This window comes from Natator depressus, chromosome 5 (genome assembly GCF_965152275.1).
Source record: "Natator depressus isolate rNatDep1 chromosome 5, rNatDep2.hap1, whole genome shotgun sequence".
NCBI lineage: Eukaryota > Metazoa > Chordata > Testudines > Cheloniidae > Natator > Natator depressus.
Window position 1 is genome coordinate 61,295,224 of NC_134238.1, and position 16,499 is coordinate 61,311,722.

At 37.7% G+C, this 16,499-nt stretch overlaps 1 protein-coding gene across 1 annotated transcript in view; it reads right to left on the minus strand.

Moving 5' to 3' along the window:
- Positions 1 to 16,499, minus strand: part of LIX1 (limb and CNS expressed 1) — a 39,723-nt gene that overhangs the window by 22,886 nt on the left and 338 nt on the right. Inside the window, exon 2 of the mRNA XM_074954010.1 lies at positions 4,735 to 4,898. Within this exon, the coding sequence (XP_074810111.1) occupies positions 4,735 to 4,898 (164 nt within the window). The remainder of the gene's footprint in view (positions 1 to 4,734; positions 4,899 to 16,499) is intronic.

Genomic DNA, 16,499 nt, shown 5'->3' on the forward strand with positions numbered 1-16,499 from the left:
ATAAAGACTTTGGCGCTCTGTGTACTGTCACTAAAGAATGAGGGCCTTATCCTAAACTGGAGCAAATCAGCATAATTCCGTAGACTATGAGATCAGATCCTTGACTTCAGTGGAGCTATGTGATTTATATTAGATGAGGACCTGGCCTCAAAAGTTTAAAACTAAAAACATGTTTAGCATTGTGGAACACTTATTGCCATCCTGTGCAGCTGAAATGGAATAAAATCTCCTGGTCACAGTCAAAGCTGGGGTAATGGAGTTCAATTAACATGTACCAGCTGAGGATCTGGTTCTCCCATGCTTAGCTGAAAGAGGGCTGTTGTCCCATCACTTTCAGAGGATCTTCCTTCACATTGTGCCCTGAAAAACTGATCCAGCAAATAATGCAACATTTGCTGTCTCTGAATTGGCATTTGGATCCATCATATACTAAGCAGAAAGCCTAAATCTAAAATAATCTGAAAGTCCTTGGGATGCTGTTCACGTTAGTTTAAAATGCTTAAAATCCTAGATCCTTAATAGATGATATATATGCTTTGAAAATTACAACTAAATCGACAGTAGTTGAAAGTTACTTTTTCCTTTGCTGACACTTGTACCTATTGTATTGAACCTACTGAGGAGGAAGTTAATTGTGGAGGTTGGTTTTCAGGTGAAGATGACCTCAAGCTTTCTACTACTACTTTGTAGATGAAAGAACTTGTCTGAGGAGAAGAGCTGTTTTATTTTGTCACTGACACGGCCTTTGTTTTTTCCAGGGTGATTGATTGCTGGATTTTGATTCTGGATCAGCAGAGTCACAACTTCAGGCACGGAAACCATTTCCCTTCCCCACCTAAAACAATGATGAGTGGTATCCTTCTGTGATGTTATCCGATTAAAATATGACCAGGCAAATCATCGTTGCTACCACTGTTATATAATTGAAACAAATCTTATACAAACTGTGATGCATGGCCAGAAAGGGTTAAGCATCCTGCAGGATAAATGACCCAGAGCCAACAATTAGAGACATTTTAGAAAAGTATATAAATGGTAAAGGGCCATTCCACAGTAGATAGGCTAGAACTTTGAAGTACAAACCTGTATTGTTAGAAAAATAGAGGTGATACTAATTGTGTGTTTACTTTTATCTTGTTAAATGTTAGCCATGTAAATAGACAGTCCCTGTCTGTCACTATAGCTATTGATTTGGAGATCAAAAGGGAATATTAACATGGAGATGAATCTTCGGTGAAATAATGTCATTGTCTATATGTCTCTTTAAAGTTTGTGATAGACTGCCTAATGGATAAATTGCCTTGTGTTAATTTGTGTAGTTAATTATTGGTGAGAAGGCCTGGAGAATTATCAGAGAAGGCCTGGAGCTGTATAAAAGACCCTTGGGTCCTGATCCTTTCTATCTCAGATCGGCTTGATGCTTCATGCAAGGGAAGCTTAAGCCAAAAGGCTGAGATCTCCAGTCCTAACCTGGAATTACCCTGAATATAAACATTGGACTATAACCTGTGAACTAATTCTGAAAGAACTCTTTGCAATTACAAAGCTCACCATCTCTACTATGAATCTGAATCTCAAGAACTGTACTCATGTCTGTATGTATACTGATCTTTAAGCCAATACTCTCTCTTTTTTGTTTTTTAATAAATTTTAGTTTAGTGAAAAAGAATTCACTGTAAAAGATCTGGAATATTCATTAACCTGGGAAGTAATGTGTCCAATCCTTTAGGATTGCTAGAACTTTCTTATATGATGAATAAGATTTTCAGTAATCCTTATCATATTTGACTTGGGTGTCTGGATGGAGGTCTGAGGGAGGCTTTAAGGGAACTGTGTTCTTGGCTTCTGGGTAACCAGTGAGGTATTATAGAAGCTGTTTTGTGCTGGCTTGGTAAATTTAAGTCCTGGAATGTCCACCAGCTTTGGGGATTGTCATCCCCATTCTTTGCAGTTCACCCTAATTGAGTGACCTCAGTTGGCTCCCCTGGAACTCCAGTCACACCTTCATAATCCTAATGCACATCCTACTACCTGGCCCCGGATTTTCCATACCACAGCAGCGCTTTTGTTTCTTTGTCAAGTGGACTACTGGAATTTGATTTGACTTGCCCACTGAAGCAACCAGCTTTTTCCTGAATGTAGAATGACCATCCTTTACTTTGGTGCTACCACAGTAGTTGGCTAGCTGTAGCAAAATGTGATGCGCATTAGCCTAGGGTTCTTAAATTTGGGTAGAAGAAAAGCCAGGCATCAATATTATCATGCTAAAATGTAGGAAATTGTATGAAAACAGCTATTCCTCTGTACCACCCACACAAACAAATGGATAAATACAAAATGAGATGACAAAGCAAAAGAAGAAAAAGCTTGTTATTACTAGTCAGAGCAAACTTTGAGCCTGATCACAAACTCCTTATTCAGACTAAATCCCTATTGACTTCAGTGAGAGCTCTGCCTGAGGGAGAATTCCAGGGTTTGTTCCTCTTGTATATCTAATTTAACATTATACTCTTTACTTACACACCATGTGTACAACAAAATGGAGATGTGCTATTAAATTACACACACACTTATTCTGTGTACACCAGTGGGTCTGCCAAGCCACCACAATTCAAAAACGCTGCTAGAAGGTATTGTTTTTCAACAGTGATGCCAACAAATTACTCCCTCATCCTTTTTGCCACCAGCTTCCAGAGGTAGTGAATACTAGATATTACATGAAGAATGCACAATTATTGTGCCGCCAAAATACTTGAATAGCTGGCATGTAGAAGAAAAATTGTAATGAAAAATTTCAGCAGTATACATCCCTGCCCTTCCTCCCACAATATAGTTTATGGGTCTACATACTTTTTTTCCACCCAAAAAAGTAAAAGGAATCAAAATAACTTTTAAATGTTGCTGTGTTCAGCATACAGCTAGCTACATAATTGCTGTACAATGCTCTTTGGTAAACTAATTCCTAAATCAGATTCTCCTGTCCACTTGTCGTAGTTTGAACAACTGTATCTCTGATGACAGACTAAAAAGTACCCTCTCCTCAGTCTTGACCTGGAGAGGCCCACCTCTGGACAGAAGATAAATAGCATGGTCTCCAGGTCATTCAGTGTTTAGCTTTTATGCAGGGATTTCCAATGACGTTGCCGCTTCTGATGGTGTTTTTCTATGATGTGAACTCTTCTCCATTGGTAACTGGACTAAAGCTACCACTTCATTTCACAAAAGCCAAACAGACAACAGCTGGTAAGAAATTTTAAATGTCTGAAAACTGAATAATGTCCCACTAACTTCACTGATGATATAATAATGGTGAAATAATTTCATTTTTGTCCCAGGAATGTGGTTCTTGAGGGAAGGATTTCTAAAATCTTATCTCAGGTACATTTTTCCAAATCTTGGGCTTGAACCTATGAGACACAGTGTTACCTCAGCTCTCTTGACTTGAGTAGGAGTCAAAGGTGCTCAGTAACTCTCAGGATCAAGCTCATGTTGGAAGTCAGACAGGAAATTGAAGGGATATATAGGGTATAATTTAATTAGATACAATCCTCAGCCAAAGAACACTCTACTACTCTTTATAACATTTGACCAATCAAGTTACCTTTTCTGTTGGGTACAGTGTTTAGACTGTGTAGCATTTTCTTCTTCAAATGGATTCAGAATAAAAAAGCAACCAATTTAAAACTGCTAAAACAAAGATTTAGTTATTCTGTCCCAATCCTGCAATTCCTTAATGTCAAAAAGAGTTGAAGGAGTCCAGAACCTCCCAGGACTGGGCCCTGAGTAATTAAAGTTGACTAAATATAAAGAGAACCCTGAGTTAAAATCATATATAAAAGTGTATATGTATTACTAACATTTTAGACAGTTAAAATAAAAAGCTAAAGATTGGATTTACTTTTCATTATTTATGTTGTCTACTAGAAATGAACAAGGGACAGAATTTAGTTTTAAATAATTTCACAAATGTTTACTGTTTTTAAAATTGCCTGTTTTCCCTCTTTTTTCAACTTCTACTACTAGATTTTGCTCAGAACTACATTTCAAATATGTATACTTATGTAGCTAGATAAAATATTTTTCTTGAATTTGTGAGTGCTTATACAGTTTTCTAATCAAAATGTACTTTTCCTCCCTCCTCCCCCCCAACCCCATGATTTAATTTATTTTTATCTTAAATTCAGATTGGTTTTATTGTTCACTTTATGCCTTTCACTCAATGTGAAAAACTGATCTGTTTCTAGTTAGTTCTGTTTTCTGGATCTCATGCATTAACACTGTATTGATGTGTCTGGGTTGAACAGATTGTTGGGGAATCTTTATAATAAAAATATCTTTTCACTGACTTAATAAAAGTAATGAAAACATTGCTACCTACAAACATGTTTTCTAAAGATTATGGGGCAAAAACTAACCAAACCAAAAATGTGGTCTTAAAACTACCTGACAAAGATATTTATCTTTTGATGCTTCTAGTCACAAGAATCCCCTTCGTTACAGACATTCTTACAAGATCCATGATTAGAACAATAAGTCATGCCATGATCAATTAATTCACAGTACTGCCCGTTATTTTTGTTTAAACAATTTATGTCCCTGAAGATACTGTGGTCTGGCACTTAGGGATTAAGTGTGAATATATTGTGCTCTGAAAATAAGTAACTATTTATTTTCCTTAAAAAAAAAAATTGAAGAAAGATTTCCCTTTGGCAAAAATTGCACTATGCTTCTTACCTGAAAGTTGCCAAAACAGCTTCCTCCAGGTAGGGTGACATAACTGACAAATGGAGGACCAGGTAAGTTCAATGACTCATACACCACTGTGCCTTCACTTGGAAATACAGCTCTCTGTTTCTGTTTGTTCTCCCAGAATTCCTGCAGCACTGCTACGACATTCACTATCAAAGACACAGAAGTGACAAATTTTGGGTGCAGTATAGACATTTTATCTTCACTTGTAACTTAATTTGCCAGATTTAAACAAGAAATATTCTGGTTATATTCATGTGAGAGTTGAAGATTCAGTCAAAGCCATCACCTGCACTATAACTGTATTTTGCTCCAGCATGATATTAAGAGGCACTGTACTGTTGGAGCAGTTGTCTTTCAGGTGAATGGGGAACTATATAGAAATTCCCCTTTGCCCATCACAAGAAGGGTCACAGTTGCTGTGTTCCACAGCAGAAGTGGCTGGATTTTAATGGTGCATGAAGTGATGCGTTTCCACACTGCTTTGTGATGTGGTCAGAAGGGAAGATGCTGTATATTAGGGCAGAGAGAGAGCTGCCAGTTAACATGAACATTAAAATACTAATGTACAAACTAAAAATTGCTATAGTGCTCCTGCACTACAAAGCTTTAAGTTTCAGGGATGGGATTTTCAAAGCTTCCTAAGACTCTTAGCCACTCCGCTCCCATTTAAAGTAAATAAAAATTGGGTGTACCGCCTTTAGGCCCCTTTGAAAAGTCCAGCCACAAGGTTACAGCTGATGTTTCCTGGCAACTACCTAACAGTGATGGCACTTTTTACATTCTGTCAAAAATATTTTCGATTCCTGTTTTAGACCATGCCCCTCTCAAACTACATGCCTGCTTACCACTTTTGAGAACAGGCTTATTGGAGGATCATTGTAAAAACACAAGATGTTATCTATTTCCTATGATTGCTTGCTTGGATGGTCATAACAGGGAAAGCAATGAGCATACAGAAACTAAGAAAGAAAGTCCTTACATTGGACCTTCATAATGGTATGGCTATCTCCCCCTCCACAGTTTGAATAATGAATGGAATAAGAAACAGATGGTTATCGCAACGTGTGATGGTGCTTTGACACAAACTGCATAAGAGTGAAACCCAAACCACAGAAACTGAGTTCTACTTTTCTAAATTATAGCTTTATCCCTCCCCTTTGAGACTACTAGAATTTATGAACTGCATACTTAGTGATCGATACTACCTGCTGTTGATCTTTGATATGCATCACAGCAATCCAGAAGAATGAAGTGACTAGATGAAATTGGTGACCTACCATTTTTATGTTCAACCAGGGCAATTATCCTCTTATTTTCAACTTATTTCAACTTTGAGTGACGAGTTTAAGCAAAAACCAAATCTTTCGACCAGATAACTGCCAGCAGAATAGACTGCAGAACCATATGTAGCCTAGATCAAGGAAAATGTCTAGGGTCTGCTGTGTTGAGAACTTCTCACTGACCCTGAGTGAAATATATCTTTTACATCACTGGTTGCTTCACTCTGTCTCTTACATTCATGTTTGGTAATGATTCAGTTTAAAAGCCATTAAGTGAAAGTTGATATCTAGGAATAAACTTCATGCATGTTAAATGTCAAATTTCTAAGCTTTGAGCTTGACAGTTCAATAGAAGGGAAGTGCCACATTTATTGGAAAAATTGTATTGATATTAAATCGTTATTGAAAAGGTCACGTTTAGGTTAAAAGAAACTAGCTTGAAATAGAGCACCAGAATACAAACAAATGACAACAAGAACAAGAAAGGCTTATGACATCCCTATAAGGCAATTGTGGCCCTAGCTCCCTCTTGGGAAAATTGACATTTAACTGTTTAAAGTTTGTTTGTTTTTTAAGGAAAAATCAGATGTCTACGCCATGAATCCTAGACCACCAATATACCAAAATACCACCCACAGATCTTTCTGATTTACTTGTGACATAAAATGTTAATTTAAGAAAACATCAACTGATCTTAACCTATTTTGCAGACCAAATATTCTACAGCCTTTCAAATCAGAGCCACAGCTGCCTCCCCATCAGAAAAAAATTAGTGTTTTAGCAACTTTTAGGCTGGCGTTTTCAAAGAAGCATAAGAGAGTCTGGTGCTTAACGCCCACTGAATTTGGAATGGATCTGGGGGCTGAAACACCGTTGAAAAATTAGACTCAGTACTTGTTTATCAAAGAAAAATTATAGTTATCCAGATGACAAACACTAGCTGTTAAGAACTGTTCAATGTCCATAGTAATGGTTGGCCTTTTAAATCTTTTTTTCCTTTCCTTTTTTGTATCATCTGTCTTTCATATCTCTTGTCAATTTTACAGCAAGACTGAGAAAATTCATAATATATCATTTTTGTTCTCTTTTGACTAGTTCAGCATTTGGACAGCCTGTGAATACTTCTTGGTTGGTTGAAAGTTTTCACTAGACTTTGTGATACCTTCAGCTGTTTTAAAAATTAATCTACATAAAGTTCCCTAAGCAACCAAGAGATTCTTCTTGGTCACAGAAAAATAAGGCAGAGTATCTTCTTTTGCTGAAGTCCTGAAACTTAACTTTGGCTGTCCATCTCTAAACCATGTTTGTTTTTTATAGGTTAAGCTAACAGGACAAGTATCTAGAGAAAGGCAGTGTATAGCTATTATTATTAGTAGTATTCTGGCAGCACCCATTAACTCTACTCTACTGTTACACTCTGTTTACACACATAGGAAGACTGAATTTATAATCCCCAAGGTTTTACAATCCAAGAAAATTTAGGGCTTGTGTACACAAAATAATACCAGTTTAACTCAAGTTGTGATTTTATTCCTCATTTAGTTAAAGCAGTGTGACTTTGTGTGAGACAGTCTCTTAGATTGGTTTAAAGCAGGCCTGTATTGGTTTAGCTTGCATGAGTAAGTTTATAGGCACAAAGTAAACTGATATAGGGCAGTTTTAAAATCGATATAAGAGTCTATACTCACAACTTGCAATGGTTTAACTAAACCAATGTAAATTAAACCAGTGCAAATTCTGTGTGTAAACAACATATTATGCTCTCATATTCATATATATTTTAAAAATGTTATCACAAGTTATTCTAAACATATCCATTCCAAAAAGGGGGCATTTAATTTAAAAGAAAAAAAAAAAAACAAAAAACAGGATGTAACTGGCAACCAGAGAGGTTTGAAAAAGTTCCTTCGCATCTTATAGTAATCCAAGGAGCATTGTAGAGGTATCCAGGAACCATTCTACCACTATCAGGTATATAGGTGGCTGTTTAATCCCTCTTGAAACAGGTACCATAGCAATATGGATAGTTTACTTAGAGCCTCTACATTCATTTGCATATAAGAAATTGCGCTATTTATTTTTTTGAACATTCTGGATGAAGTCTTGTCAAATCAACTGATATTTACCTATTTTTCTTCACACAAGTTTTTGCATGCTCCACAGGAGTGCAGTGCAGCAGCAATCCAACTTTTAAACTATCCAGTAACGATGTACAAATGAAAAAGATAGATTTTTTTTAATGTTGGAAGCGTTGAACACACTAAACTTAGCATTGCGATCTACGTCTCATTTGGAATTAATGTCATTCACTTTAATTTGCTTTTTGTATTTTGAAAAATAAATATAATATGGCCAAAGATGTTTAAACGACTAGAGTACCTATGTGCATTGGTGACTACTTTTCCTAATGGTTTAATTACCTGTGCTCTAAAATCTGTTATTCAGTATATCGTAACGTTACTGAATCAGTTAAACAAACTTATAGCATGAAATCCTGACTCTGTTGAAGTCAATGCCAAAACTCCCATCGACTTCAATGGGCCAGAATTTCACCCATGCATTTTCCTCTCTCTTTTAATGTTACAATTATGTAATACAAATATCTAAGTAATGTTAGGAATGTGACCAGTTTACAATATAAGGATTTCATGGGTCCTTTATCCTTAATTTAGCTCCATTCATGGGCATTATCAGGGTTTCAGACCAGTGCATGGTACTTGATGTGACGTAACTTCTAGTTACAAGGGGATAGAAAGGACATCTCTTTACTATGCATTTCTGTGCTTTTGTTAGTTCCCATAATAGCCAAGGCTCTGTGGACTATGCAGCACACTGGACCTAACTTCCGTGGTAAGAGTCCCCTGGTTTCTGGGACACGTATACTGAATTTTACAACAAACAGGAAAAGATGTGGCAGTGCCAAGTTAACAAAAAAATACTGAATTAAATACAAAAAATGACTAATATGGATAATATTGATTGTGCTATTTTAGAATTACATGTATTTTATGCTGTTCCCCAAATGTTCAGCTTTTGTACTGATAATGTGTAACCAGTACAGAAGTTTTTGAGGGAGGGTTAAGTAGCAGCTTTGACAGCTGACCTAGGACTTTTGACACACAGGGAGCAGTGAGGATTTTGCCTTTTGAAAGTTGATATCTCCTAGCGGGCAGGAGAAGAGATGACTTAAGAATTCCAAGTTGCTTCAAATTTCAGTTCTCCACATGCGGAGAACATGGGAGATACCTGCATTATTGGTGTGAATATTAGGTATGCCTCATCTTACTTGGTTCTTATTATGATGCTGGCTACATGGTCTCAAAGGGTTAACCCCAGCCAGAGCTGTCCACCTAGGAGGGCCAGAAAGCAGACAATGACTTCAGAGAAACCTTATTGTCTGGTGCTCAGAAACAAGAGGGGCCAATTCCTTTGAAGTCTCATGTCTGCTGGGCTCTGGCTAGTATGGCCAAGGGTGGGAGGGGAGAGACTCTTGTGGGAAAGCTGGGATTCTAATAAAAACAACCCCGATAAATAGTGGGGAAGACTGAGGACATGTCTTCATTGCACAGTTAACTGGGGCTCTTACTCTTTGACCCAAGACTGGAGGTGCTTTAAACCCAGGCTAGAATCCAGGCTTTGATTTAATTCAGCCTGGAACCCACTCACTTTGTAGTGAGGATGCAGGCAAAAAATCTCTCAAGTACCATTCCTCCAATGCCCTTCCCACATTTCCCTCTGAAGAATGGACAAGTTTTCCTGCAAGAATGTCTCCTGACAAAGAATCCTGAGATATGCCCCCCATAGACATGTGGGTGAGTGCAGAAACACTGAGGACAGAGTAAGTTGGGTAGGTGTGAGGTTGCTTGTAATCAGGAGAGGCTAACATGCATACAAAAAACCTGAGTGCCAGTCACAGGGGTTAACTGCAAAGACATATCCACAGACCATTAGGGATGCTCTTTGTCATCCCAACTCCTTGAAATGAGTGCCTAGAAGACAAATAGGATCTAGCTATTTTTGCAAGGAAAGACTGAGGAGTTAGATAAGATGCAGAGAGATTGTTTAATGTTTTAAGATTTGTTTCTCTGAATCCCTTGGTTCTGAATAATCCATACTTTGCTGTATGAAACCTGCACAGTTATTGTAATTACCACTTGCCATATCTCATGAAGAGGAGTATATGGGGCAGGGGGCTGAATCCTGTAGGACCTTCTGAGACAGGCATGGGTGGTACCCAATGTAGCTGCAGGGCAGCCAAAGTGAGGGGGAGACATGATTTCACCCTGAGAGAGCTCAAGTGCAGCCTGCCTGGTAACTGTGACACCCTACCTAGGCAATCCTTGATAACAACCAACCACTTCACTGATCCCACCCCAAAAACTGCTACTGCATCCATCACTGATTGACCAGCAGTGAACCAGTTAACAATTTTGGCATTTTAATTGTCTACAGTAATTAGAGTTAATGCTGCTTTGAGATGAAGAGGGCAGGCCATACCTCAAAGCTATAGTTCCCGGGTGGTGGCAGATTCAGGAAGACAACACTACATTGGTTTACAATTGGAAGGCCTTCCTCAGGACAACAAGAGGCAAGGAATGTAATTTCTTTAAATGGAAGTTTAGATTCTGTTGCATATTCCATAATCATGGTACTAGCCTTAATGTTACTAAAGTTTGGTGTGGGCTTTGTATTTAGTTATGGATAGGTTGGGGCTGGAGGAAAATGGCTGCTTTCCCTGCTACCTCCACTAGAATAAGTGTATGGGTTTTCCTTGTAACTCTGATTTAAAATGGCTAATTTCTGCCAGGTGTTCAGAAATGTTATTTTATGTCTCCGGGTTGGGCAATTGCCATGATTGGAATGAGGATGCATACTCTATGCAAGGTATTGCTACCCACTCCATTATTTACTGGGGGGGCGGGGGCGGGGGGGGGGGTTGGTGGGAATACATTTTCCTTGTTTTTCTTCAAGGAAGCATATGGAACATTCTAGAGACCACAAGTCAAATTCAACATTGACATAAGCAGGAACATAATTTAATGAAAATTAATTACTTCAGAGGATTTGTGTTCACTTATGCCAGCAGTGAATTTGGTTCCATATTTCTAGGAGTAACATTAAAGCATGTTTACAGTTACCCTACCTGAGGTGAACAAACATGTAGAGGATTGGCAGTAAACAGGACAGTGGACAACACTCACACATAGATGGGGATATTATTTGAGAAGGGAAACCCTCAGACTAATGGGGCTATTCAGAACAGAAGTCATGCAGTCTTACCAGTAGAGTGAAATGGAGTCATAACTCTGACAACATTTCAATGTCAAAAGAAAGCAGGATACAAAGAACACACAGGATAACCATCTACTTTGTCATTTTTAAACTTAAAAGGATTTCTGGAAAAGGGTTGTTTTAACTAACTTGACAGACTATCATTAAATGAACACTCAAATGCAGAGAATAATAATAAAAGCTTTTGGAGTTAAAAAAGATAAAGTATTAAAGAAGATTCTTTAGTGAAAGGCTACTAAAGTTGTCTTACATTTCTTAAATCAATCTGTGGCACATACTCAGTAAAACCATATCATTTAAACAAAGATCATAAGTTAGAAGTGCACCCTCCTGCAGCTGTATCCTATTATGGACTGTAACTTAACACATGCATCTTGAAGAAGTTGTTAAAATTGAGTTCAGACTAACAAACCTATATTGTTTAAATATGTGGAGAAAAGGGGCAGAAATTTAGGTGGGAACCATCAGGTTCTATAGGAGTTTTGGTATTTCATGTTCATATTTTTGTCATCAGTTTTGAGTATATTTTAAAGGAATAAATGTATGCTCTACCTATATACACAGATCTCTGCTGCAGATAGGGATGTAATAATCACAAACTAGGATTTTCACTAACAAACCATTATATGCTAGTACATTAATAATGATGCCATTAAGCTGCATTTATCCCCATGCTAAATTTATACAGGACATAATGTACTTCAAACATAAGAGAAGACAAAAATTCCCACTAAAACAAGACTAACTGGTAACAAACAAGATGTTACTGTTTACGTGCATACTGGAGCTCCAAAAGTATGAGACACATGTACAGATACAAGGGGCCAGAACCTTCTTTCAGGATAACCCCCGTGCACTACTCAGGCAGCTGAAGCTTCCTTTGGTGGGAGGGAAACCCCTGGTGGCACAAGGCCAGCATAGCCCCTAGTATAGAAGTGCAGGTTGGTGGCATGCTGGAGTGAAGGGGCGGTGGCTGGAGTGCTGCTTCAGTCTGGGAAGATGGATCACCAGTTCACGAAAGTTAGAGCAGCTTTGAGACTGCTCTAACTTGCACTGGAGACTGACCTAGACTCTGGTTTCTCCCTGCCACTGTCCAGAAGCTAGGGGGCATAAGTGTGGCATAAAGCCATCTTTGCCTCTTTTGGGTTCTGTGCTGAAACCCAAGGACTGGGGCCAAAGTTTCTTGAGGATTTTGATTGTGAGGTCTTGGAGCCATCCTTCGTAAGTATTTGGAAAGTATCCAGCACACAGTAGGCATTACTGTCAATAAATAATAATCCTGGGGGTTTATAGTCTAAATAATGGTGTGTGATATAAAGTTTTTATTGCCACTCTTTGGAAAGACTGGCTCATGGCTCCACAGCTCATGAGTGATTTGAGAATCCCAAATTTATGGCAATAAAAAAATTGATAGCACAGATCATCAGTGTAATAAATGTAGATCCATGGGATAACTGTATATATCATGCACTTTTAAAGGCCTCGCCTGCACTCTGTCCACTAATCTATTTTTGCTGGGATGACTATTACTTACATTCCAAACCTACTAGCAGCTTCAAACAGACACCATTTATATAAATAAAACTGCCAGAGAAATATTTACCAAGATCATACAGAGCCTGATCCAAAGTATTGGGGTAGGAGTCTTTCCATTGACTTCAGTGGGTTTTGGATCAGGTTTATTCTTTTTCCCTTCTACTTGAAAAACAAAATGACGCCCATTTCTAAAGAAACCAGCACTGTAGGATATAGGTGCCACTGCCAAGAATCTGGTTCTGAGAAACAGACAGACCTTTACGTTCACAAAAACATTAATTTCAAATATTTCTAAAAAAGTAAATGTGTTTCCATACAGACAATTTTTAAATTCTGCATTCAAGGATGATAATTTTGGGACATTTCAGCAAAGCTGTAGTGAAGGAAAAGCCAATAGCCCGTTACTTAAATTTAGGCTTGACAGCGTTCCATTTTTTAAATAAAATTTCTACTGATTGTATCAATGCTTTTTAAAGTATTTTTTCTTAATCTATTTAAATTTTCACAGTTGTGGGAAGTTATGGGAGGTTGTCAGACAAAGGGCAGACAATTATTTTAAGTAGATGACCTTTCACTTTTTCCAATCTCTATAACTGTGAAAACAAAATTTCAACATTACATATCAAAACATACAAAGTACGTACACTTAAATTCTAATAAGTTCTTAAGCATTTTTCTTACTTTGTTTATCTGTAAATGTAGATTGATGGAAATATTTTTTTAATTGGTTTGTGTGTATATATGGTGAAACTGACATTTACCAACAAAAATCTAATCCTTCCAAGCCTATTCAAATTGTAAACTCTATGGGGAAGGGTCTATCTTTTTGTTTTGTAGTTGAACAGCGCCTAGCACAATAGGGTTCTGACCCACAATGGGGACTCTGAGGTACCACCACCACAAATGTAACAACAATGTTGGAAAGGTATTCTACAGCAAGTGATGAGGCAGGGAAAGTTCTGCTCCGTTCTGCTGGATCACGCTCAATGCAAATGGAATCTCATGGGAATTTAGCTGCTAAATTCTAAGAAGTCTTTATAAAGCATGTGTGAACTGAGATTTTTTTTCTAAAGGCTTTTAACTTGGCCAAATTTGGGCAGATTTTTATAACTACAACAAAAAGCACAGCCCAGACACGAAGGCCAATTCCTTGGAAAATCTCTAGTCTTTAATGGAAAGTATGGGGTGCTGGAGTTTTCAAACAAAAAAATCACCAGAATTTTTTAACATGGGCAAAATGTGTATTTCCCTAGCCGCCTTATCAGAAATTGCTGACCCATTTTGGCTGACATTTTCCAACAAAACTCATGCTGAGACAGATACGTGGGATAGAAAAAATTCAGTCTGAATGTTAAAGTTTGGCAAAGTTATAAGGTACTGAAAACAAAGGTCTTAAAATGGGAAGTGTCAGGCAATCTTAACAACAGGTGGTGCTACCAGCCCCGCCTATAATATTTCAGTTATACTCAGCAATGTTACTTTTACCCCGTCAGGTAAAGGAAAACCATCTTTTTCTTAATGCATTGTGACAGGTAGTAAAGCACTATTATAGCTAACAGATGTGATTTCAGTACTGGATTATTTCTGGTAGTATTTGAAGCCTGTACACCTTGAATGTTTGTAAAAGCTGTAGAAATAATAATACACAGGCATGCTCATAATGATATTCTGTTCTAAAATATAATTTCTACCCACATCCCATTTGAATCCCACTGACAAAATACTGCTTCCAGTACAAGGACTGGTGGTTTAGGACAATACTAACCTCTTCATGACAATGCCATTAACTATAGTATCATTTTGGCTTTAATCTCCCACTAACTCCAATGGCAGCAGGTTTATGCAGTGGTTTGGACCTTTTAGAATACAGTGCTGTGTACCTTCTGGCTTCAGTGGGAGCACATAGCAGGAGCAAGCACAAGATGGACAGTTTCTATATTAGAATTCTTTAAAATGAGTGCTTCCTGTTTTAGCTCAAAAAGCCCTATGAAAGTGACATTCCAACCCATCTATAATTTTGGGCATCTGCTTTTTCTCTTTTACTTTATCCATCTCTAGATCTGTGGGTGGTCACGGTATCATTGTCTGGGCAGCTGGTACATACATTTTCAATCAAAATCTTGTCAGTTGATCTTTATGAACTGGTTAGCAAAGGAAACTCAAAAAGGGGAATGCCTTTCCTCCCCCTTTTGATATCAAATTCTTTGCTCCTGCAATGTCTGCTCTCCCTGGCTCTTAGAGCAAGGCCTCAGGACTGCGGCACTACGTGAGTCTACCACAGCAACACAAAGTTCTCCTGGTGGGTGGCCTGAGAAACCATATTGTTTGTGTATGGAGCTGTCTAGGTCTCTTACTTCGGGGTCAGATTCTGATGCTACTCAGTGAGTAAAGTACCTTTCTACAGGAGTGATCCTATTAATTTCAGGGAGACTACTTATTCGGTGAAGTATTTTTCAATGCAAGTGAGGGTATTGGAATCTGACCATTAGAAAACAGTTAATATACAGTATACAGACATTTCCTCTAGTTCCTTTACCAGTTGCACACTTAAGTAGTTTCTCCCATACCATGGTGGAAAGAAATAGCAATAAGCTGTTAACGTAGCTGCTGATAAATGAATGAAGCTGAGATTCAATAAGTGACTTCCACACTGTGCTAGAGGGTTTAAAATAGATTACAATTAAATATGTATGTGAAGAAAGTGTTCCCAGACTCAAATGCTATGTTAGCAATATATTTTTACAGCACATAACCGAGCAATTCAGATTAAAATTACACCTGCAAGCACCATAATATCACAATCAGAAACCAATGGTATAAACTAAAAACTGCCTTTAGGGAGATAAACTAAAGTGATTCCATTCGTCATGGAGGAAACTGCAAAATAATGGCATCTAAAGTAGTGTTTTGCTGAATTTGCTCATGGATAATGTTTCTTATTAATTCCTGTTTCTCCAGGCACTGATATATGAATCTAGGTAAGAAACAATGGGAAAGATTCAGATATTCTACAAGAGTAAGGGTAACACCTCACTCCATGAATAATCCTATTGAAATTATGAATAAGGGAATCAGAATCTGGCTCAGTAGAATAGAGAGTTAAATTCACCTGCATATATTTCAACTGAGTGACCAAGAGATGAATGAGTTCAATATACAGTAGTTAATCACATTAGCTTCAGAAACAAAGTTACATGAGGTAGTTTAATGCTGATGCTGAAATAAAGACTTTTATATAGCAATTGCCTAATATGATTTGAAAGGAAAATTGGACAGTTTGACAGATTTGCCGTCACACACACACAATACCACAAAGAAAGTAAGCAGTTAGTTTGTTCAGAAGTCTTGGAGGGAGAAAAAAAGGCAGCGTTTGCAGGACAACATGCTGTGGTTTAAACAACAGCACACTGTGCTGCTTTGCATCTGTCCCAACAGAAGTGCTCAGAGTTGAGAGTTCAGCATTTGGAAAACTTTACAGGAAACATTTTAACCATATATGTATGAAATACGTGGTCTAATATAATAAACTAATTGTTAGCAAGAGTAATTATAGAATTACACCTTCATTTTCTGAGATTGCCAAAAGAGTGGATTTCACTACAGGACCCAAAACCTTTTGTTGAATTTAATCAAATGATC